This window comes from Microcaecilia unicolor, chromosome 10 (genome assembly GCF_901765095.1).
Source record: "Microcaecilia unicolor chromosome 10, aMicUni1.1, whole genome shotgun sequence".
Taxonomy (NCBI): Eukaryota; Metazoa; Chordata; class Amphibia; order Gymnophiona; family Siphonopidae; genus Microcaecilia; species Microcaecilia unicolor.
Window position 1 is genome coordinate 101,566,472 of NC_044040.1, and position 23,180 is coordinate 101,589,651.

Genomic DNA, 23,180 nt, shown 5'->3' on the forward strand with positions numbered 1-23,180 from the left:
CATAATCAGGAAATTTTTTCTCCTCTCTTGAGTCGACTTTGTGACATCTGGATATATCCAGATCCTATTTCCTCCAAAAGGAGTTTTTGATTGTTTGAAGTATAATCTTAAAATTGTATTGAGGTCCTGTTCAAAAACAAATATCACCAAAAGAGTAGCTCTCTCTGAACAATTTTCTAGCAATTGTTCTAAGATGTCTGAGATATTATTCACATCAATATTCAAGTCCGGACCTCCTCTATTTCCTCCCGCAGTTACTGGGCTTTTAGGCAAGTAGTAAATCTTGGATATAGGGGGAAATGCTTCTTGGGGAATTTTCAAGTTTTCCAAAAGATACCTTTTAAACATATCAATCGGTGAGGTCCCAGGAACTTTAGAAAAATTTAATATTCGAAGGTTCAGACGTCTATTATAGTTCTCTCTTTGTTCAATTTTTTTATGAAGAGCCAACTTATCTTTAGTAGTTATGTGATTAAAGTCTTGAATTTGCTTTACCTCAAGTTGTAATTGTTTAACTTGAGAAGACAAATCTTTTTTTACCACATCCACTTTATTAACTAATTCCTCAAATTTTTGGTGCAAAGTAGATATCTCACCTGAAGATTTTTGAAGAGTTGAGTTCATACCAGTGAGCATTTTCCAAATTTGTCCAAGATTTACCTCCTTAGATGTTTCGGGGGCCTCTCCTTCCAAACACTGTTCCTGCAGCGATGAACCCCCAGCAGAAAACGCCGACGCAGCACTTCCGGCAGCATACTCGTTTTCTTTTAGCGCGGCAGTGGAAGCTGGACAAGGGGGATTGTTAGAGGCTGAGGGAGGCGATAGCGATGCCTCTAAACCCAGCGGAGATACCGCTCCTTCGGCTTGTTCCGCAGTGGGAATACTCAGACCTGAAACGGAGGTGCCGGTAAGGAAGCGGTCGAGCCTCTGTTGAACAGGGGAAGATGTCGAGGTAGGTTGGGGGAACGTCCTCACATTCCCTTTCCTCTTAGAATGGGGCATATTGGAAACGCGGTATTATGAATATTCAGCACGGAGCTCGACAGCGTTCTCTCTACCGGAGTTCACAGCGCCATATTGCCACGCCCCCGCTGGGGCCGATTCTATTCAATATATTTGTAAGTGACATTGCCGAAGGGTTACAAGGTAAAGTTTGCCTTTTTGCGGATGACACCAAGATTTGCAACAGAGTGGACACCCCAGAGGGAGTGGAAAACATGAAAAAAGATCTGCAAAAGCTAGAAGAATGGTCTACGTTTGGCAATTAAAATTCAATGCGAAGAAATGCAAAGTGATGCATTTAGGGAGTAGAAATCCAAGGGAGACGTATGTGTTAGGCGGGGAGAGTCTGATAGGTACGGACGGGGAGAGGGATCTTGGGGTGATAGTGTCTTAGCATAGGCGGTCGGTGGCCCAACTGTTTGGGGAGGCTAAAGGGGGTGGAGCCAGGGGTGGAGCTTAAATCCATAATTGTCTGATAACACACAGAAAAAATAAAAATAAGTCACAATTAATACCTTTTATTAAATTTAGATATTAGATATGTATCATATGTCAGAATAAAGTGGTTGCTCAAAGCATATACTAACAATCGCTCAACTGTAAAACACTATGCACAAATTTGTGCAAAAACACACTCAGAACCTTACTGTACCATAACACTAGGCAGACCCTAATACACCAATATACCACCCATATGGAAAATGCAGACCGGCAACAATATGAAACAAGGGATCATAATATCACAATTCTCATGTAGAGCCACAAAACACCCTTTTAGGGTGGATAGTGTTCACAATGAACTCCTTCTATTAACGACTATATGTAGATCCTTCAAGAGGTAGTGTGTCGTGATTTAGGCTCTAAAACCCTTTCTGATGTTTTGGTGCCACCTCAGTAAGGCCAATACACAATCTCTCCACTGCAAAACACTATACACAAACTTGTGCAAAAACACACTCATAACCTTAGCAAACTATAACAGCACTAATTCCAAGGACAGGACGAGCTACAACCTTATGCGTGAAAAGGCAGCACTGTAATTACACTGGGCTCTAAAACCTAGTGAAACAAAAAACAAAACAAAACCAAAAAGGGCTGTAAATACTACACACTAGTAGAATACTAGGGGCAGTTCGGCAAACTGAAGAGTAGCAAATCTCCTGGACTGGATGGTATTCATCCTAGAGTACTGATAGAACTGAAAAATGAGCTTGCGGAGCTACTGCTAGTGATATGCAACTTATCCTTAAAATCGAACGTGGTACCGGAAGATTGGAGGGTGGCCAATGTAACGCCCATTTTTAAAAAAGGCTCCAGGGGAGATCCAGGAAATTATAGACCGGTGAGTCTGACGTCGGTGCCGGGAAAAATGGTAGAGGCTATTATTAAAAACAAAATTACAGAGCACATCCGAGGACATGGATTACTGAGACCGAGTCAGCACGGCTTTTGTGTGGGGAAATCTTGCCTGACCAATTTACTTCAATTCTTTGAAGGAGTAAACAAACATGTGGACAAAGGGGAGCCGGTTGATATTGTGTATCTGGATTTTCAAAAGGCGTTTGACAAGGTACCTCATGAAAGGCTACAGAGGAAATTGGAGGGTCATGGGATAGGAGGAAATGTCCTATTGTGGATTAAAAACTGGTTGAAGGATAGGAAACAGAGAGTGGGGTTAAATGGGCAGTATTCACAATGGAGAAGGGTAGTTAGTGGGGTTCCTCAGGGGTCTGTGCTAGGACTGCTGTTTAATATATTTATAAATGATTTAGAGATGGATGTAACTAGCGAGGTAATTAAATTTGCTGATGACACAAAGTTATTCAAAGTCGTTAACTCGCGACAGGATTGTGAAAAATTACAGAAGGACCTTACGAGACTGGGAGACTGGGCGGCCAAATGGCAGATGACGTTTAATGTGAGCAAGTGCAAGGTGATGCATGTGGGAAAAAAGAACCCGAATTATAGCTACGTCATGCAAGGTTCCACGTTAGGTGTTACGGACCAAGAAAGGGATCTGGGTGTCGTCGTCGATAACACACTGAAACCTTCTGCTCAGTGTGCTGCTGCGGCTAGGAAAGCGAATAGAATGTTGGGTATTATTAGGAAAGGTATGGAAAACAGGTGTGAGGATGTTATAATGCCGTTGTATCGCTCCATGGTGCGACCGCACCTTGAGTATTGTGTTCAATTCTGGTCGCCGCATCTCAAGAAAGATATAGTAGAATTGGGAAAAGGTGCAGCGAAGGGTGACTAAAATGATAGCTGGGATGGGACGACTTCCCTATGAAGAAAGACTAAGGAGGCTAGGGCTATTCAGCTTGGAGAAGAGACGGCTGAGGGGAGACATGATAGAGGTATATAAAATAATGAGTGGAGTGGAACAGGTGGATGTGAAGCGTCTGTTCACGCTTTCCAAAAATACTAGGACTAGGGGGCATGCGATGAAACTACAGTGTAGTAAATTTAAAACAAATTGGAGAAAATTTTTCTTCACCCAACGTGTAATTAAACTCTGGAATTCATTGCCGGAAAATGTGGTGAAGGCGGTTAGCTTAGCAGAGTTTAAAAAGGGGTCGGACGGTTTCCTAAAGGACAAGTCCATAAACCGCTACTAAACGGACTTGGAAAAATCCAAAATCCCAGGAATAACATGTATAGAATGTTTGTACGTTTGGGAAGCTTGCCAGGTGCTCTTGGCCTGGATTGGCCGCTGTCGTGGACAAGATGCTGGGCTCGATGGACCCTTGGTCTTTTCCCAGTATGGCATTACTTATGTACTTATGTACTGCACCTTGATTACACATGAAAAACACACGACACAACAGATATGAAGGCAAAACTGGAAAGTTACCTCAATAAGTCAGACTCAGCATGCAGCAATACTAGAAAAATTGAAACGTACATGCAAAATATCACAGATGCACATTTCCAAAAGCTGACATATTCCAGTTAATAAATTCTGAATAAAATACTTTTTTTTTTTAACCTTTGTTGTCTGATCATTTAGTTTTTCTATTCACTTTGGTCCCAGTGTCTTCTTTCCATTTGATATTTTTTCTCTCACCATGTCCACCATCCTCATGTGTCCTTATGCGTCCTTGTGTGTCTTTATGCGTCCTGTCTACCATCTGTAGCCCTGTCCCTATCCTTTCTCCAGTTTCAGCATCTGCCTTCAAAGTGTTCCGATCCAGCCCTTAAATTCAGCAATTTTCCCTCCATCCATATCCAGCATTTCTCCCCTCCCCTCCATCCATGTGCATGTACTTCCTTTGTCTTTCCTACCCTCCATCCTTGTTCAATATTTCTCCTCTGTTCCCTGCCCTCCACTCCATCCATGTCCAGATTTCTCCTCTCTTCCCTCCCCTCCATCCATCCATGTCCAGCACCTTCCCCCTTTCTCGCCTACCCTTCCATCCAGTGTCATCCCTCTTTCTCTCTCCATCCTTCTACCCATTACCCTCTCCCAATCCTTCCGTCTATTGTCTCCCTCTATATCTCCTTCCTTCTAAACAGTTCTCTCTCTTGACCCTTTTCCATTCAGCATGTCCTCTCTATCCCCATCCTTCCAGCTTTTCCCTCTTTCTCCCTCCTTTCATTCAGCATTTCTCCCCAGCAGCTTTTCTCTGCTGCCCATGTCCCCTCTTTCTCCCCCCATCTTTCCACTAATCTCTCTCTCTCTCTGTACCCCTCTTCCATCCAGCATCTTCTCTCTGGCTCTCCCCTGCTCTTTTCCATGGCCCGTCTTTCTCTCCCCATCTCTCTCTGGCTTTCCCCTGCTCTTTTCCATGTCCCTGGCTTTCCCCTGCTCTCTTCCATGTCCCCTTTTTCTCTCCCCATCTCTCTCTGGCTCTCCCCTGCTCTCTTCCATGTCCCCTCTTTTTCTCCCCATCTCTCTCTGGCTCTCCCCTGCACTTTTCCACTTTCTCTCTCTCTCCTCCAGCGTCCTCATGCATCTCTCCTCTCCCTCATGCATCCCACCTTTCTCTTCCCTCCCCTTCTTGCTTCCATCACTCTTACTCCTTTCTCCACCCCCCTTTTCCCATTCCCATGCCCTGCCATTGCGTTCCTTCCTCCCTCTTCTCTTTAGATGTGGCGTCTCACATCCTCCTCTCTCCACCCCCCTTTCCCTTTGGTCGGTCTGTCTGGCATCGCTTCCCCTCCCTCCCCTGGACTAGTGCGGTACCGTATTGCTCTCCTCCTCCGCTCCTGTCACGTCGGGGGGACGGGGGATAAAGATCGGGACCGTCGCGCACCGGAGGGGGGGGGGAGGGAGATGTTCACGAGCTGCACCCGCCCCGCCCTTGCTGCACTTCTGGCTCCCCAAGCCTCTTTACCGGGCGCCTATGTATCTGAGGACCTGAAGGCGATGAAACTGTGTGACAAAGCGGTGGCCGTAGCTAGAAGATTGCTAGGCTGTATAGAGAGAGGTGTGACCAGTAGAAGAAAAGAGGCTTTAATACCCCTATATAAGACGTTAGTGAGGCCTCACCTGGAGCATTGTGTTCAGTTTTGGAGGCCGTATCTTGTGAATGATGTTAAAAAAATGGGAGCGGTGCAAAGAAAAGCTACGAGAATGGTATGAGATTTGTGTTACAAGACGTATGAGGAGAGACTTGTTGACCTGAACATGTATACAAGACATATGAGGAGAGACTTGTTAACCTGAACATGAGGAAAGGAGAAACGAGTGATTATGATACAGACGTTCAAATATTTGAAAGGTATTAATCCGCAAACGAACCTTTTCCGAGGGGAAGGCGGTAGAACTAGAGGACATGAAATGAGATTGAAGGGGGGCAGACTCAAGAAAAATGTCAGGAAGTATTTCTTCACGGAGAGAGTGGTGGATGCTTGGAATGCCCTCCCGCGGGAGGTGGTGGAAATGAAAAAGGTAACGGAATTCAAACATGCATGGGATAAACATAAAGGAATCCTGTTCAGAAGGAACGGATCCTCAGGAGCTTAGCCGAGATTGGGTGGCAGAGCCAGTTTTGGGAGGCGGGGATAATACTGGGCAGACTTATATGGTCTGTGCCAGGGCTGGTGGTTGGGAGGCAGGGATAGTGCTGGGCAGACTTATACGGTCTGTGCCCTGAAGAGGACAGGTTCAAATCAAGGTAGGGTATACACAAAAAGTAGCACATATGAGTTTATCTTGTTGGGCAGACTGGATGGACCGTGCAGGTCTTTTTCTGGCGTCATCTACTAAGTTACTATGCTGAATGGTCAAATTTCTGGAGATTTCCTGATAGGCTGTGGGACCTGACAGGGGTGCCCTTTGTCACCACTTCTTTTCATTCTTTATCTAGATCCTCTCATCAGAGATATTTATGCTAACCCTGATATTCATGGTGCTATGGGAGGTGAGGAGGGTTTTAAAGTGGCAGCGTTCACTGACGACCTTTTGGTGTTGCTGATGGATCCGCAGGTCTTGTTGAGGTCCCTGCTGGAGACATTTAGTGAATTCGGAGACTTTGTGAGGTTTCAGTTAAATTTAGATAAATTGGAGACGCTGGCTATTTCGCTGCAAGTCAGGCTTTGTTGACTAGGGACATTTCCCTTGAGGTGGGCAGACCAATCTTTTAAGTTCTTAGGGCTTTTTCTCACGGCTGATTTAGGGGATCTGTATTGTATAAATGTGGCCCAAATGTTGCTTAAAACTGAGCAGAAGCTGGAATTATGGCAAGCATTATCTCTACCATTGATAGGACGTATCAGTCTCATTAAGATGGTAATATTACCTAGGTGGTTGTATTTCCTTCAGATTTTACCTTTACGGCTTTTACAGAAAGATCTCCAGCGTTATAGTCGATTGTACGCTTTTATTGGGCTAACAAGAAGGCAAAGGTGAGAAGTCATTGTTGGGGAGCTGGGATCGGGGGGGGGGGGGGGGTCTTCCCAACTTGGGCTGTATAATATTGCTTGTCTTTTGAGACATGTTCGAGATTGGGCATATTTGTCTCATTGCTGCATCTCCTTAACATTGGAAGTGGCATATTTTGCTCCATTCAATTTGATTTCGCTTTTGCAGGTGGACGGCTTGCTGATCCCCAGGCATTTGAGATAGTGTGTTACTGAGCCCATTACAAGAGGCTTGGCAGGTTTTGGTGAAAGGTCTGGGAGGGGACCTGCGAATTACGAATCTGTTGTTTATTAAGGGGAATCCTGCTTTTCAGCCGGGTCTAGACAATTCAGCTTTTGCCAGGTAGGAAGAGCTGGGACTTGATTATTTGCTGCACGTCATAGATGTTAATGGAGCCTTGAAGCCTTTGGATCTTCTAAAGGGTCACGAGAATATTCAATGGGCCGATACCTTTGCATATTGTCAATTAAAACATTATATACGGTCCCTCAATGTGGAAGCTTTGAGCCGGCACATTGGAACCAGCCTTACAAACTTCTTTGATGCTATATCGGAGGATGCTCCTACAATTTCAGGCATTCATAAGGCCCTGTGGCAATTTTGGAGGGCTAAAGACTTGGAAGAGATTAAACAAAAATGGGAGCTAGATCTGGGGAGGAATTTGATTTTGTGGGACTTACTTGTTTCTATTAGGAGGATACCGCAGTTGGTCAGTAGTGCTAGTTTTAGAGAATGTGCATTTCACGTGTTACACAGAGCTTATTTTACTCCAGTTTAATTGTACAAAGCGGGCGGAGTGCGGTCGCCCCTTTGCCCTAAATGTCAGATACCAATACGTTCTTCCATGCTTTTTGGACGAGTGTAGTGATACGCCGTTTTTGGCGTAGGCTTACTGAGTATCTCTTTTTCCTTTTTTCCTGTACCATCAATGGTGCTAGACTGCCCTGGGTCCTTTAGGGATCCACGGCGGAAGGTACTCTGCTTTTTCGTAAGCTTGCCTGTTGGCGAGGAAATGTATTTTGCAGGAATGGATCGTGGCGCAATCGCCTGATTTTTGGCATTGGCGTAACTTGGTTCATTTACTGTTGTTCTGGGAGGCGAGGGAGGTAAGGGGTTTCTTTAAGCGCAAAACCCGATTTGTAAAGATTTGGGGGGGGGTTCTGTTTGGGTACACTATCACCACGCGGTAGGAGTCTGGTCCTCAATACATTGGGAGATTAATTGGTGAGGTCTCTTCCCCTAGGAGATAATTGGGATGGGCATATGAGAAGGAGAGTGGGGGGGGGGGGGGAGTAGTGAGGTGGTGGGGAACAAGGAGTAATAATTATTTGGGATACAAATGTTACAAATATGATAGTACAGTTTTGAAACTACGAGGATCTTGTGTCCCTGGAATAAGAATATTTTCTTGGCCTTGCATAATAATGGTTTATATCTAATTGGTAGGAAGGGTGGGAGGGAGGAGGAGTTATAGTGTTTATGTATTTATTTATTGCATTTGTACCCCACATTATCCCACCTTTTTGCAGGCTCAATGTGGCTTACAGAGTAAGGTTATGATAAAGTCAATACATGATTTAAATACAGTTGATCATAAGCTGAGGTAAGAGAGGTGATAGATGGGCTGATGTTGGGTAGGTTGTATGAGAAATGTTTTAGGTGTGTTTGGGTGATTTGGGGGATGAATTGTATCATTGAGGGTGGTTATTGTAAGCTTTGTTAAAGAGGTGTGTTTTCAGAGCTTTGCGGAAGCTGGTTATATTGTTCATGGTTTTCAGGGTTTTGGGTAGCGCATTCCAAAACTGTGTGCTTTTGTATGCAAAGGTTGTAGCATAAGCTTGTTTGTACTTCACTCCTTTGCAGCTGGGGAAATTCAGGTTTAGGAATTTGCGGACCGATCTTTTGGCGTTTCTGGGCGGTAGGTCCACTAGGGTTAGCATATAGAGTGGGGCATCTGCGTGAATGATTTTGTGCACGGTTGTGCAAATCTTGAATTCAATTCGTTCCTTGAGCGGAAGCCAATGCAGTTTCTCTCTTAGGGGCTTCGCGCTTTCATATTTAGGTTTTCCAAAGATGAGCCTGACTGCCGTGTTTTGGGTTGTCTGGAGTTTTTTAATGGTCTGTTCTTTACAGCCTGCGTACAAGGCGTTGCAGTAGTCCAAGTGGCTTATAACTAGTGACTGCATTAGGGTGCGAAAGATATTTCTTGGGAAATAAGGTTTAATTCTTTTGAGTTTCCACATCGATTGGAACATTTTTTTTGTTGTGTTCTTCACATGGGTATCGAGTGTGAGGTTTTGATCAATGGTGACTCCAAGAATTTTCAGGTTTTCTGATATAGGCAGTGTGCAGTAAGGTGTGGTTATAGTGGAGTAATTGTTTGCATTGTATTGGGAGGTGAGAACTCGGCATTGTGATTTTTCAGCATTGAGCTTTAGCCGGAACGAGTCCGCCTATGAGTGCGTGATCTGGAAGCTCTGGTTGATCTCATTGGTTATTTCTTTTAAGTCCTTCTTAAACGGGATGTAGATTGTGACATCATCAGCATATATGTAAGGGTTAAGGTTTTGATTGGCCAAGAGTTTGGCTAGTGGTGTCATCATTAGGTTGAAGATTGTAGGTGAAAGGGGGGATCCTTGAGGGACTCCACATTCCGGTGTCCAGGGCGGTGATCTGGCAGTATTCGTTATAACTTGGTAGGATCTAGTGGTGAGGAATCCTTTGAACCATTTGAGAACTGGGCCTCTGATTCTGAAGTATTCTAGAATGTGTACTAGTATTTCATGATCCACCATGTCGAAGGCACTGGACATGTCGAATTGTAATATGAGTATGTTCTTGCCGATTGCAATTGTTTTTTTAAAGGAGTTCACTGCAGACACTAGTACGGTTTCGGTGCTATGATTTGATCGGAATCCTGACTGTGATTCGTGTAGAATTGAGTGTTTAGTCAGGTAGTCCCTGAGTTGCTTCGTCACTATGCCTTCCATCAATTTTGTAGTGAGTGGGATAGAGGCGACTGGTCGGTAGTTGGTTAAGTCCATTGTGCTTTTCTTGGCATCTTTTGGCAGCGGCGTGAGTAGTGTGTTTCCATTTTCCGTGGGGAAGAGACCATGTATGAGTCTATAGTTTGCTTGGTTCGTAAGGTCTTTTTTAAATTGTTTGGATGCAGCTCTTATTAGGCTGGTGGGGCAAATGTCAAGTTTGCACTGAGATTTGGCATATTTTTTTAGTCAGTGTGTGAGTTCATCTACTGAAATTAGGTCAAAGTTGGTCTATGATCGGTCAGCTGGGTATTCCCCGGGTGTTGGGTCTAGGCATTCAAGGATACTTGAATATTCAATGGTGTTACTTGGTATCATGCGTCGGAGCTTTGTAATTTTTTCATTGAAATACTTCGCTAGGTTGGCTGCCGATGGGGTGTCTGTACTGTTCGAGGTGACTCGTGTGGTGTTTAGGAGATTGTTTACGAGTGAAAAGAGTTTGTGTGTATCCTTATAGTCTGGTCCTATTATGGTTTTGTAGTACGTTCTTTTGGTATGTCTGATGCTGTGTTTGTATTTCTTTGTAATTGTTTCCACTCTTTAAGTGTGTTTTCATCTTTTTTTTTTTGCTCCATGCTCTTTCTAGTCTTCTGACCTGTGTATCGGGGGGGAGGGGGGCAGTAGAATTTCAATACAAGTATTACTAATGTGATTGAATTTCTTTCATCTGGTTTAATAAAAATGAATGTAATAAAAGCATATTTTATATACAGGAGAAAGTGTCAGGCAGCAGAGATTGAGAAAGGACTGCAGTTTACTCAGCAAGATAATTACAGTTGAAAAGTTATGACAGGAAATGTTTAAAAAGTTACAATAGAAGAGGGGGGTGGGGATAAAATGTTAAGTTTGTCCTTAGTGAGTACTTTTTCCTATTTGAATCTTTGTGTATTCATACTGTGGATGTGCTTTTTTTGTATTGTCATTAATAAAAAATGTTGAAACTAAAAAAGATTTTAAATGCTCCCAGTTTTCAACCTAATTCATGTTTAATGTGGGATTTAAATTCCATAAATAAGTAAATAGATAGAAACTCTGAATGTTGAGCACCTGATTCTCATAACATGATGTCTGTTTTAGTGGCCCTTTACCAGGAGAAAAAAAATCTCTGTACGAATATAACAGTACTAGGGTGTCCCTTTAACCAGCCCCTCCAAATGACACACATTACAATTTCAAACAAACTACTACTCTACCTATAAAAAGTTATACTTCCTCTGTGTACATCCATATGCACAAGCCGATACGTTTGAAAATCTAAGTGAGATTAAATAAAAATTCCACCAACAATAAAGAACGATAACATGGATGCAGCAGCTTATAGGTTTGCTTGCTTTGTTTTGAGTGCACAGGGATTCAGCTGTGCGGGGAAGGGGAAACAGACTTCAAGCAGCAGTCTTGTGAGGCGCTGGTGGAAGTCTCGGCAGTCATTTAAAAAAAGTGATACGGCAGAGGGCAAGAAAGACTGGGGATATTTTGTGCCCTGAAGAATTCACTAGACCACCAGGGTGGCTTAAGGTATGTGCTGGGAGGGCACACTGCAGTTTGGGGGAAGAAAGGCAAAGCTCAGATTGCAGTGCATTTCTGCAGGGACCCCGCAGGATCCTGGTCTATCTTTGCAGGATCCCCGCAGATCTGGAGGGGATTCCTGTGGTATCCCCGCGAATCCCGCCATCCCCACTACTGTGCAGCTCTCTAGGTGGAATGTCTTTAAAGAATGTGCAGGATGAGATGTTGGGGTCTTTATGACCTGCTCTTGTCCCTGGCCTAGCTCCCTGCTCTTCGGGCTAAAAGTTCAAATCACAGTGCATTTCTGCAGGGACCCTGCAGGACTCTGGTCCATCTTCACGGGATCCCCACAGATCTGGAGGGGATTCCTGCAGTATCCACAGGAATCCCTGCTTCCGTGCAGCTCTCTAGGTGGAATTTCTTAAAGAATGTGCAGGATGAGATGTTGGGGTCTTTGTGACCTACTCTTGTCCCTGGCCTAGCTCCATGCTCTGTTGAGCTCTGAGCTTGGCTCCTCAGCCCCCAGTCGCACTTCTTAGTTGCCACTATGTGCAGTTTGCTCAGTCCTACAGGGTCTTGCCTGAGGAGTGCAGGTCTTTTTCCTCCCACCCCTCTTGCTTATACAACCTGTTGGGTGTGTTCTGCACAGGCTTTTCCTGCAGTTACCAGGCTTTCCAAAAGTGCTCGCTTCGGCAGCATATATACCAAATAATTAATTCAGTTGATTTGGCTAGCTTATGTCCTTTGTCGGGGACTAATGCTGACGATATTGTTGCAACTTTATTTCTGGCAAGAAAAAGCTCAACTTTAGCCGTGTATGCTTGTATCTGGCGACTCTTGAAACATGGTGCTCCAAACAGACTTGGTTTCTGTTTCAGGTCTTTTTGACACACACATTAGCCTTCTTGCAGGATGGTTTTAGAAAGGTCTCACTTAAAACTCTTTGGCATTGAGCCTGCCATGAGTGGGAAAGCGCGGGGTACAAAATGTAACAAAAAAAAAAAAACTCCTTAAGGTTTAAGTGGCAGCTCTTGTCTGTTAATCAGGGTTGGATTCTGGATTCCTCGTTCTTCTCATCCAGATGTGGTTAATTGGAAAGGGGCTAGTCTTAGTCCTCCTCTTTGTTGTCCTTGTCCCGAGTGTAGCCTTAACATGGTTCTGTGGGTTCCCTTAAAAAAAAAAAAAAAAAACCCCAAAGAAAAGAAAAAAAAAAAGCTGTCTTTGGCCCACAGAATTTTGTTTTCTGCTTATTCAGTTTTTTTTTTTTTTTTTAAATTTAACAAGAAGTCTTTATTGAAAAAATGAAAAAGACCCTGTACAACAATTGAAAACAACAATAATACCAAGAGGAAAATGTCATTCTCTACCTTTCACATCAAATAGTTTTCAACTAACAGGGTTTACAGCTAAAAACAGCTTATGTCTAGACTTCACTTTTTATTCCCATTTTTCCCCAAAGAGACTATGGAGAAAATAATAAAAGAGAAAAAAGAAAAAAAAAACACGAAACCCACCCTATCTGCTTATTCAGTTTTAAAAGATGATCCATAGCCCAATGGATCCTCAGGAGCTTAGCCGAGATTGGATGGCAGAGCCGGTGGTGGGAGGCGGGGCTGGTGGTTGAGAGGCGGGGCTAGTGCTGGACAGACTTCTACGGTCTGTGCCCTGAAAAAGACAGATACAAATCAAGGTAAGGTATACACAAAAAGTAGCACACATGAGTTATATTGTTGGGCAGACTGGATGGACCGTGCAGGTCTTTTTCTGCCGTCATCTACTATGTTACTATGACCCTCTGAAACAGGCTATTTTGAAAGTTATTCCTCTCAAATCTCTCCTAATAGCTGTTGCCTTGTCTCAGCCCCAGTGGCGTAGCCAGACCTGACTTTTTGGGTGGGCTCAGAGCTAATATGGTTGGGCACTATGTATATAGCTATGAGTAGTGTTTCTTGGGATACTACAAAATGCCTTAGAATGCTTCCCAACAGCTGATCTGCATCAATATAAACCATATACATACTTTAAAAAACGATATTTGTGTATATAGTTGCATTGTGCCATATCAAACGTGACCAGACATAAGTCTATTATAATGGCAAAGATGTCAACGCACATGACAGGATCCTACATTATAATTACAGCAATGACATATAATAATGTATTTAAATTCTGATAGCACCTCAATAACAGCAACAAAATCCTGTCACTGCCGGGTACTTTGTGAAGTAACACTAAATCCTTCAAAGAGGCTTCTTAGAGCCTATATTGCAAACCATAACACCAGTTCCTATAACAGTACCTTTAAAAAGGCAGCAGTGAATATACACAACAGCAATACGCATCTCATTGAAAAAGCCAGACAAGACACTCTTAGATCCCCATACAAACCACATGCCAGCAGAAACTCTCACTTGTTCGATCACATGCAGACCACAGACCAACCCTCATCAATTACAGGACCAAAACTTAGAAGTTTATTGATTTAATTTCTACATTTATATGCCACACTATCGCTGCTGCAATTCTAAGCAGATCACAATTCAACACACACAGTTTTAAAACATATTACTTAAACATAAAGACCTTCCCTTCTCTACCTCCACCCATTGATCCCAGCAGCCTGGCATCAGCTTTTCCCTTCCCTTCCCTACTCCCTATCCATCATCCCCTTAGCTTAGCAGCAGCCCTTCCCTTCTCTACCTTACCTCCCCATCCATCCCTGTAGCCCAGTATCAATCCTTCCCTTCCCCACCATCCATCCCATAGCTAAGCATCAGCCGTATCCTACCACCCTACCCACCCCCCTGGCATTAAATATAAAATACCTTTTTTATGTCCTGGGCAATGCAGAGCCCACCTCTGCACCAATCCACCCAGAGAAAGCCGCTTACACTTTTTTTTTTTTTTTTTTAATTTTATCCTAGGCACTACAGAGACCATCCCCACCCAAAAACCCACCAAAATGAGAGAAATAGACAACTTTTTAAAAATGAACCTGCCTGGGCACTATTAAAATTTATTGTTGGTGAATTTCTGGGTGGGGATGGGCTCCTCATTGCCTAGAGCAAAAGAGATATATTTAATGATTAAATATAAGTTATTTTTTGCCCTAGGCAGTGAAAAGTCCCCCCCCCCCCCCCCCCACACACACAGAAGCCCACCACCAGACCAGAGCCATCATTTTGATTACAAGAGTATTCAAAATACTGGCTAGTGGTGAACTTCTGGGTGGGGGTGGGCTCTTCATTGCTTGTGCAAAAAAAGGTATATTTTAATCATATACCTTTTTTGCCCTAGGCAGTGAAGTGCTTACCTCACCCAGAAGCCCACCACCACCACCAGCCAGCATTTTGAGTACAAAATAGTAAAATTACTACTACATGACAACATATTAAAGAAATTAAACAATATATGTATTTATTACCTGGCTCCTGTAGCTGAGTGGGGCCACAGGGGAGTGCTACTGTGATTGAACGAACCGACCGAAAACAATCACAGACCCGGGCCGGCCGGCAGGGAACAGGCAGGCTCAGTGTGGACTTGGAGCCGCACCCTGATCTTTCCCATGTGGCACTGAGTGTGGTGTGGCCACAGTACCATCATTGCTGTGCGGGCCCCGGCCGGGCCCGGGGAGGAAGGAGACGGCAGTGCAGCATGATGGCGTGCACGTGCAGCTGAGGTTGTTAACAGCGGCTGGGAATCCGCGACTCTGTGAGAATGTATTTAGCCACACACTCGCACAGCATGAGATAACACAAGGCCATGCTGAGGAGGAGGAGCTCTAGTGCCGTCTACCAAGAAAAGCAGGTGGGAGGTGGCTGAGTGGGCCGAGCCGACAGAATAAATTAAGTCTGTGGCAACACTGTGGCTGGCTGCTCAGCTGCTGTAAACTGGGTGGGCCTGAGCTAAGATTGGCCCGCCCGTAGCTACGCCCCTGCTCAGCCCTCTGTCCTCTTTTAAGAAAGGGGATTGCAAGACAGATGTTTGCTTGCTCCATTGCCTTGATGTTTTTTTGAGTGCTTCTCTGGTATTGGCAAGCTATCAATGTTCTCAGATGGTCCAATCATCTTTTTGTTCTTTTTTTTTTTTTTTTTTTTGGTCCTGAATCAGGGACCTGCAGCATTTAAGGCAACTATTTCTCACTGGATTAAGGAGGTTATTGCCCCTGCATACCTTCTTTCTGGCAAGCACCTGCCAACTTCTTTCTTTTTAAGCACATTTTTGCTAGGACCCTGGTGATGACTCAGGCAGAATAATGAGGAGTTTTTTTCTTCTCTTGAAGGCATATGCTACTTGGTCCTCATTGCATACTTTTTCCCAGCATTATCTGCATGTTGTGGCTTTGACCAGATTTCTTTTGGCCGTTCGGTGCTTTCCATGGGAGTTTCAAATTCCCACCCTACATGAGGACTGCTTTGCTACATCCCACAAGTCTCTGAATTCATCTACTGCAGGTGCCAAGGAAGAAGAAATTGAATTACCTTATATTCATTCTTTTAACTGCGGCAAATGAATTCTGAACCCCACCCTTCTTCAGTGCTCATTTATTTGCTGTTTCCTACTATTCATGCTTCTCTATGAGGAAGGGGATCAATTATGCTTCTTTATTTCTTCTGCTTTATGAGAAATACGGACTAACCAAGGAGCATACTGACCTGTAAGACAGAGTTCAGTGCTCTCTATCGCCACCTGCTTGTAGATGGTCACAACACATGTCTCTGGATTCATCTGCTGTGGTTAAATGAAAGAAAATTATCATGCAAGTCATAATTTATCCATCTCTGATACCTAGAGGAAGGAAGATAACCAATGGCACACCATCATACCAGGGTACAAATTATGATAAGGTGGATTGTATTGGTGGAGGATTAGAGATGCATGTTAGAGGGCCTTGAATCAAATAGAATAATAAAAGTTCTGCAGGGCACAATACATCTTGGTATCCTTATGGATAGAAATTCCATATGTAAAGGGGAAAAGAATAGTGATAGCAGTATATTACCGTCCGCCTGGCCAGAATAAACAGACGGATGTTAACAGAAATTAGGGAATCTCACAGAGAAATACAATAATAATGGGCAATTGCAATTATCCTAGTATTGAATGGATGAATGAAACATTGGGGCATGCTAGGGAAGTGAAGTTCCTAGGTGAAATCAAGGACTGTTTTATGGAAAAGCTGGTCAAGGAACCAACAAGAGGGGGAAGCAGTTCTAGATCTAGTCCCTTAATGGACCGCATGATCTGGCGCAGTAGGTACTAGTGATTATAATATGGTCAGGTTCATTAACCAGTTTAAAAATACACATAGGGCATCCAATACATTGGCATTTAAGTTTCAAAAGGGAGGAAACTCTGAAACACAATCCGAACAACCAATGAACATCTACCCTTTCGAAAGCTGCTGAAAACTTAACTCTTCAAACAAGCATACCCAAACAACCCAACTTAATCCTCAAACCTGATCCACACCACTAACACTACCCATACTCCAATCCTCTCCCCCACATCTCTTCCTACTGTCCTACTCTCTTCAACTGGGTTATCTCCGTGATACTTTGTACCACACTTTTTATTATCTCTGTGATACTTTGTACCATACCTTGTAAGCTGCACTGAACCTGCTATTGAGCGGGAAAGAGCGGGGTATAAATGCTATAAATAAATATAAAATGAGGAAAATGGTGTAAAAAAAAATGAGGTGCAGCTGGAGAGGTAAAAATTTACATCAGGCGTGGATGTTCAAAAATACTCTCCTGTAAGGCCAGACCAGAAACATTCCACGTATTAAAAAAAAAATAATAAAATAAAGGCAAAAACAGAACCAAATGACACAGCATGGCTAAAAAAAAAGTGAGATGAAGGAGACTAGTACAGCTAAAAACATCCTATATGATAAAACGCATCTCCAACGTTCTGAAGCTGAGAAAGTGAAGCCTTGAAGCATTCGTGCTCTCTCTAAAGCTGTATCCATCTCCTGAAGTGACATCATCGTACTTCTGGGTACGTCGCATGCAGCACTGACCAACCACAGGTGGGAGGGCGGGCGCACGGCGGCGATTGGTATCGTTCAGTGGATGTGCATGCTGAGCTGTGCACGGCAGCTGAGGTTGGGCGGTTGGTGGAGGGGCAGAGATTTGGGCGGTGTGGTGCTGTAAGGGGAAGGAGAATTGCTGGGTGACTGGAGGGGGGCAGGGGAGAGAGAAGAATCGCTGGGTGGCTGGAGGGGGGGTGGGCAGGGGACATAGGAGAATTGCTGCCTGGCTGGAGGGGGAGCAGGGGAGACAGGACAATCGCTGGGTGGCTGGAGTTGGGGCAGGGAACAGAGGAGACTCGCTGGATGGCTGGAGGGGGGGGGAGCAGGGGACAGAGGAGACTCGCTGGGTGGCTGGAGGGGGGGGCAGGGGACAGAGGAGACTCGCTGGGTGGCTGGAGAGGGGGGCAAGGGAAAAATTAGAATCGCTGGGTGGCTGGAGGGGGAATAGGGGAGAGACATTCGCACCCAGCAGTCTCACTCTCTCTCTGTCATACACTCGCACATTCACTCTCTCTCTCTCTCTCTCTCTCTCACACACACACAGTCAATCTCGCACATACTCTCTCAAACATACACACTCTGCGGAAAACCTTGCTAGCGCCCGTTTCATTTGTGTCAGAAACGGGCCTGTTTTACTAGTCCTTCATAAAATAGAAGAAGGATCTGACTGAAGATACTAGGAAACAGCATAAGAAATAGCAAGTTAAATGCAAAGCACTGATAAGGAGGGCAAATAAACTTAGAAAAGAAGATTTGCCTTGGAGCCAAAAAACACATATAGGTATATTAGAAGCAGGTAAAAGAATTAATTGGACTGCTGGATCACCAAGGGGTAAAGTGGGTCCTCATGGAAGACCAGGCCATAGCGGAGAAACTAAATTAATTCTTAGCTTTTTGAAGTAAAGATTGAAGCAATTTGTTATTTTTAACTAGTGTGCATGTGGATATGTTCTCCTATCACTGGTTGGCGTTCTTTTATTTTTTTTCTCTGTTTTACTGATTGTACACTGCTCTGACTTGTGCGCCAGATTGAGCAGTATATCAAATACTAATAAACATGAACATATGCAGTGCTGTACACAAACACATAAGACAGTTCCTGCTTAACAGATCTTACATTTTAGTCAAGATAGATGAACAGGAGAAATAAGGATTAGGAAATTAGATTTTTATTGGACTTGATTAAAGCAACCTGGGTATTGAACAGGTGAACGAGGGATTGAAAGTTAAAAGCAGCCTCCAGAAAGGTGAGGGTTAGCCTCTATTTGAATAGGGTCAGAGACAGAATATGACCTGCTGACTTAGTAAGTCTATTTTAGGCATATGATGCAGCAAGAAGGAAGGAACAGGCCTTCAGTTGGTGGTGACGAGAAGGAAGGATATAAATAAGCGACTCCCAGGAACTCTGTTCATCAGATAGGAACGTAGGGAGAGAAGAGAGGAGAGGAGAGAAGCTGAGCAGCTGCAGAATGAATAAACTTTTAAGTCAGTAAGAGGAATATGAACTGTATTAGGACATGAAATGGGAGCCAATCAAATGACTTGAGAGGGTTTATGTGAGAGTAAGCAATACTGGCAAAAGCTAAGTCAAGCAACAGAATTTTGAGCAGATTGAAAGAAAATGCACACCCATATGGAACTCAGTGAGGGGAGGGACTGCTTAGCCCCCACCTTCCCACTGGCCTACTGCCTGCATCTCAGTATTGGTAAGCCTTTTAGAACCTCTAAGGTAGTAGGAATATGTAAACTAATATAAAGGACATTAAAATAATGGCATAAAATATACCTACTAAAATCTGTTAGTGATGAGAATCCCCAAGTAACCCTCATGACAAGAAATTCCCCTCCTGTCTTAATTGGTTTATTTAAAATTTTAACTCAAAGATTTCAGCCTGGGCTTGGGTGGAGGGGGTCGTATTTGGGAACTGAATCTAAGACAAAAGTTTTTACCTGTCTTCTGTCTTTTATGTTTCCTGCTTTTTAAATACATAGTAACATAGTAGATGATGGCAGAAAAAGACCTGCACGGTCCATCCAGTCTGCCCAACAATATAACTCATATGTGCTACTTTTTGTGTACACCTTGCCTTGATTTGTATCTGTCTTTTTCAGGGCACAGACCATAGAAGTCTGCCCAGCACTAGCCCCGCTTCCCACCACTGGCTCTACCATCCAATCTCGGCTAAGCTCCTGAGGATCCATTGGGTTATGGATCATCTTTTAAAATTGAATAAGCAGAAAACAAAAATTCTATGGGCCAAAGAGAGCTTTTTTTTTTTTTCTTTTCTTTGGGGTTGTTCGTTATTTAAATCAACACTCTTCTTGCCCCCTAATTTTAAGACGCTCTTTCCCAGTTGGTAAATAATCAAAAGTACAAATTCCATACTGGCAGTAAAATATCTTCTTGTAGCACTCCTACAGAATTAGGGGTATTTATTTTTTTAAATGCATAATACTTTGGAAGTATTTAACATCTCTTCTCCTGAACACCTCAGTTCAGCTGCTACCTCTCATCCTATGATATCTGGCACCAAGAAGCCACCTAAAGCAATTTATTTTCACATGACTATGCAGGTTCTCATCTCTGTGCAGTAGGATACCCCAGACACTGGTATGAGGGTGACCAGAGCTGTCTTGGCTTTACCCTTTCCCTTCTCAGGAGTTGGAGTCCTTAAGGTTGATTAAGGTGGATGCTCTGGTCACTGCAGTAACCAAGAAAACCACTCTGTCTGTAGAGGGCAGAACAATTCTCAAGGTCATCCAGGGCTTTCATTCCTTTACCAAAGTACACAAGCTCTTTTAGATATTTTCTAACAACCTCTGAATTTGGCTGTATCAAGCTCATAACGACAACGGAAAAAGATCTTTATGCTTTTCTTTTTCCACTTCATAGGCTCCAGACAAACATGGCATCACCCCACTTCTTTCTGCCTGCTATGAGGGCCATGCCTGCTGTGTGAAGTTGCTCTTGTCAAAGGTGAGCTATTGCTTTTTTATTCTCAGCATTTTGTCGGAGAGGAAGGCAGAGAAGAAATGGCAAATAGACAAGAAGAAAATGGAGGAGTGGGAAATAGACTAGGCGGTCCAGAGACAAATGAAGAGACTTCAGTCAGTTTGGAGCACTTTATTGGTGAAGACTTGAACACAGTACTGTGTGTTTTGGCTGGTAGCCTACATCAGTAGTCTTTTAAATAAAATGCAACACCATCAAAAGGTCAATGACTGTGGGTTCAAAAAAGAGGAACATTGTGTTCTTTAGAAAAACCTTTGAGTGAAATGTACATGGGTACTTAAACTAAACGCGGAAACGGATCACCTAAAATTGAACACACACATCAGAATTGCTGAAGTGCACAAAAACAGATTTGCACCAGAGCAACTGCTTAGGGGTTCAAATGTTAAGTTGCAGTCAATTATAATTCTCAAGTACTTAAAATGAGTCACCAAAGTGATGGGTGTGTTATTCAGCCTCTGCACGATGTAAAAATGATGGGTCTATGAGCCAGGCTGCAACCATTTTGAATGGATTTAGTACTAGTTGATTATCAAAGCCAGCTAAACAGTGTCTAAGCAGATGTAATAGTGACAGATCAGTCCCCAGGAGCAAGAAGGCAGACAGCACTGGTCCCAGCAAGATTAGCCTGGGGCTAGGGGAGTTGTGGGGAGAAGGGGCCCCATAGTTCTACTACTACTATTTAGCATTTCTATAGCGCTACAAGGCGTACGCAGCGCTGCACAAACATAGAAGAAAGACAGTCCCTGCTCAAAGAGCTTACAATCTAATAGACAAAAAATAAATAAAGTAATCAAATCAATTAATGTGAACGGGAAGGAAGAGAGGAGGGTAGGTGGAGGCAAGTGGTTACGAGTCAAAAGCAGTGTTAAAGAGGTGGGCTTTCAGTCTAGATTTAAAGGTGGCCAAGGAAGGGGCAAGACGTAGGGGCTCAGGAAGTTTATTCCAGGTGTAGGGTGCAGCGAGACAAGGCGCGAAGTCTGGAGTTGGCAGTAGTGGAGACGGGAACAGATAAGAAGGATTTATCCATGGAGCGGAGTGCATGGGAAGGGGTGTAGGGAAGGACGAGTGTGGAGAGATACTGGGGAGCAGCAGAGTGAGTACATTTATAGGTTAGTAGAAGAAGTTCGAACAGGATGCGAAAACGGGTAGGGAGCCAGTGAAGGGTCTTGAGGAGAAGGGGTAGTATGAGTAAAGCGACCCTGGCGGAAGATGAGACGGGCAGCAGAGTTTTGAACCGACTGGAGAGGGGAGAGGTGACTAAGTGGGAGGTCAGCAAGAAGCAGATTGCAGTAGTCTAAACGAGAGGTGACAAGGGTGTGGATGAGGGTTTTGGTAGAGTGCTTGGAAAGAAAGGGGCGGATTTTACGGATGTTGTAAAGAAAGAAACGACAGGTCTTGGCGATCTGCTGGATATGAGCAGAGAAGGAGAGAGAAGAGTCAAAGATGACCCCAAGGTTTCGAGCTGAGGAGACAGGGAGAATGAGAGAGCCATCAACAGAAATAGAAAATGGGGGGAGCGGGGAGGTGGGTTTGGGGGGGGAAATGAGAAGCTCGGTTTTGGTCATATTTAATTTCAGGTGGTGTTGAGACATCCAGACAGCAATGTCAGACAAGCATGCTGAAACTTTGGTTTGGATGCAAGGTGAGATATCAGGGGTAGAAAGGTAGGTTTGGGAGTCATCAGCATAGAGATGGTAGGAAAAGCCATGGGATGAGATTAATGAACCAAGGGAAGATGTCTAAATAGAAAAGAGGAGGGGACCAAGAACAGAACCCTGAGGTACGCCGACAGGCAGAGGGATAGAAGTAGAAGAGGATCCACCAGAGTGAACACTAAAGGTGCGGAGGGAGAGGTAGGAAGAGAACCAGGAAAGGACAGAGCCCTGGAATCCAAGTGAGGACATGGTATCGAGAAGTATGCTGTGATCGACAGTGTCAAAAGCAGCAGAAAGATCAAGAAGAATGAGGATGGAATATTGACCTCTGGATTTAGCCAGTAATAGGTCATTGGAGACTTTAGTAAGCGCAGTTTCGGTTGAGTGGAGAGGGCGAAAACCAGATTGTAGTGGGTCAAGAATAGCATGTGAGGAGAGAAAATCAAGGCAGCGGCAGTGAACAGCACGCTCAAGTAATTTGGAGAGAAAAGGAAGGAGGGAGATGGGTCGGTAATTAGAGGGACAAGTAGGGTCGAGTGAAGGGTTCTTAAGGAGAGGTGTGACCACAGCATGTTTAAAGGCAGCAGGGACAGTCGCAGTGGAAAGTGAGAGGTTGAGAATGTGACAGATAAAAGGAATAAGAGCAGGAGAGATGGCATTAAGAAGGTGGGTGGGAATGGGATCAGAGGAACAGGTGGTACATTTTGAGGAAGAAAGGAGAAGTGTAGTTTCCTCAATGGTAACTTCAGGAAAGGAGGAAAGGGAATGAGGGGAAGGAGAGAGAGGGGAACGGACTAGTGGAGGGAGAGGTGGTGAGGTAGAGAAAGCAAGGTTTATCTTTTGAACCTTGTTGTGAAAGAATTCAGCAAGGGTCTGAGGAGATAATGAAGGGGGAGGGGGCACCTTGAGGAGAGAGTTCAATGTGGTGAAGAGAAGTCGAGGATTAGAGCCAAGAGAGTTGGTCAGTTGGATATAATAATCCTGTTTGGCACGTAAAAGAGCAGATTGGAAGGAGGTCAGCATGAACTTAGTGTAAGAAATCAGCAAGGGCCCG

General features: G+C 44.0%; 1 protein-coding gene across 7 annotated transcripts in view; it reads left to right on the forward strand.

The window, feature by feature from the left end:
• MTPN (myotrophin) overlaps positions 1 to 23,180 on the forward strand; it is a 312,389-nt gene that overhangs the window by 228,646 nt on the left and 60,563 nt on the right. For all 7 annotated transcript variants that reach the window (XM_030217256.1, XM_030217253.1, XM_030217254.1 and 4 more), the window contains one exon: positions 20,349 to 20,432. In XM_030217256.1, coding sequence (XP_030073116.1) covers positions 20,349 to 20,432 — 84 coding nt within the window. The remainder of the gene's footprint in view (positions 1 to 20,348; positions 20,433 to 23,180) is intronic.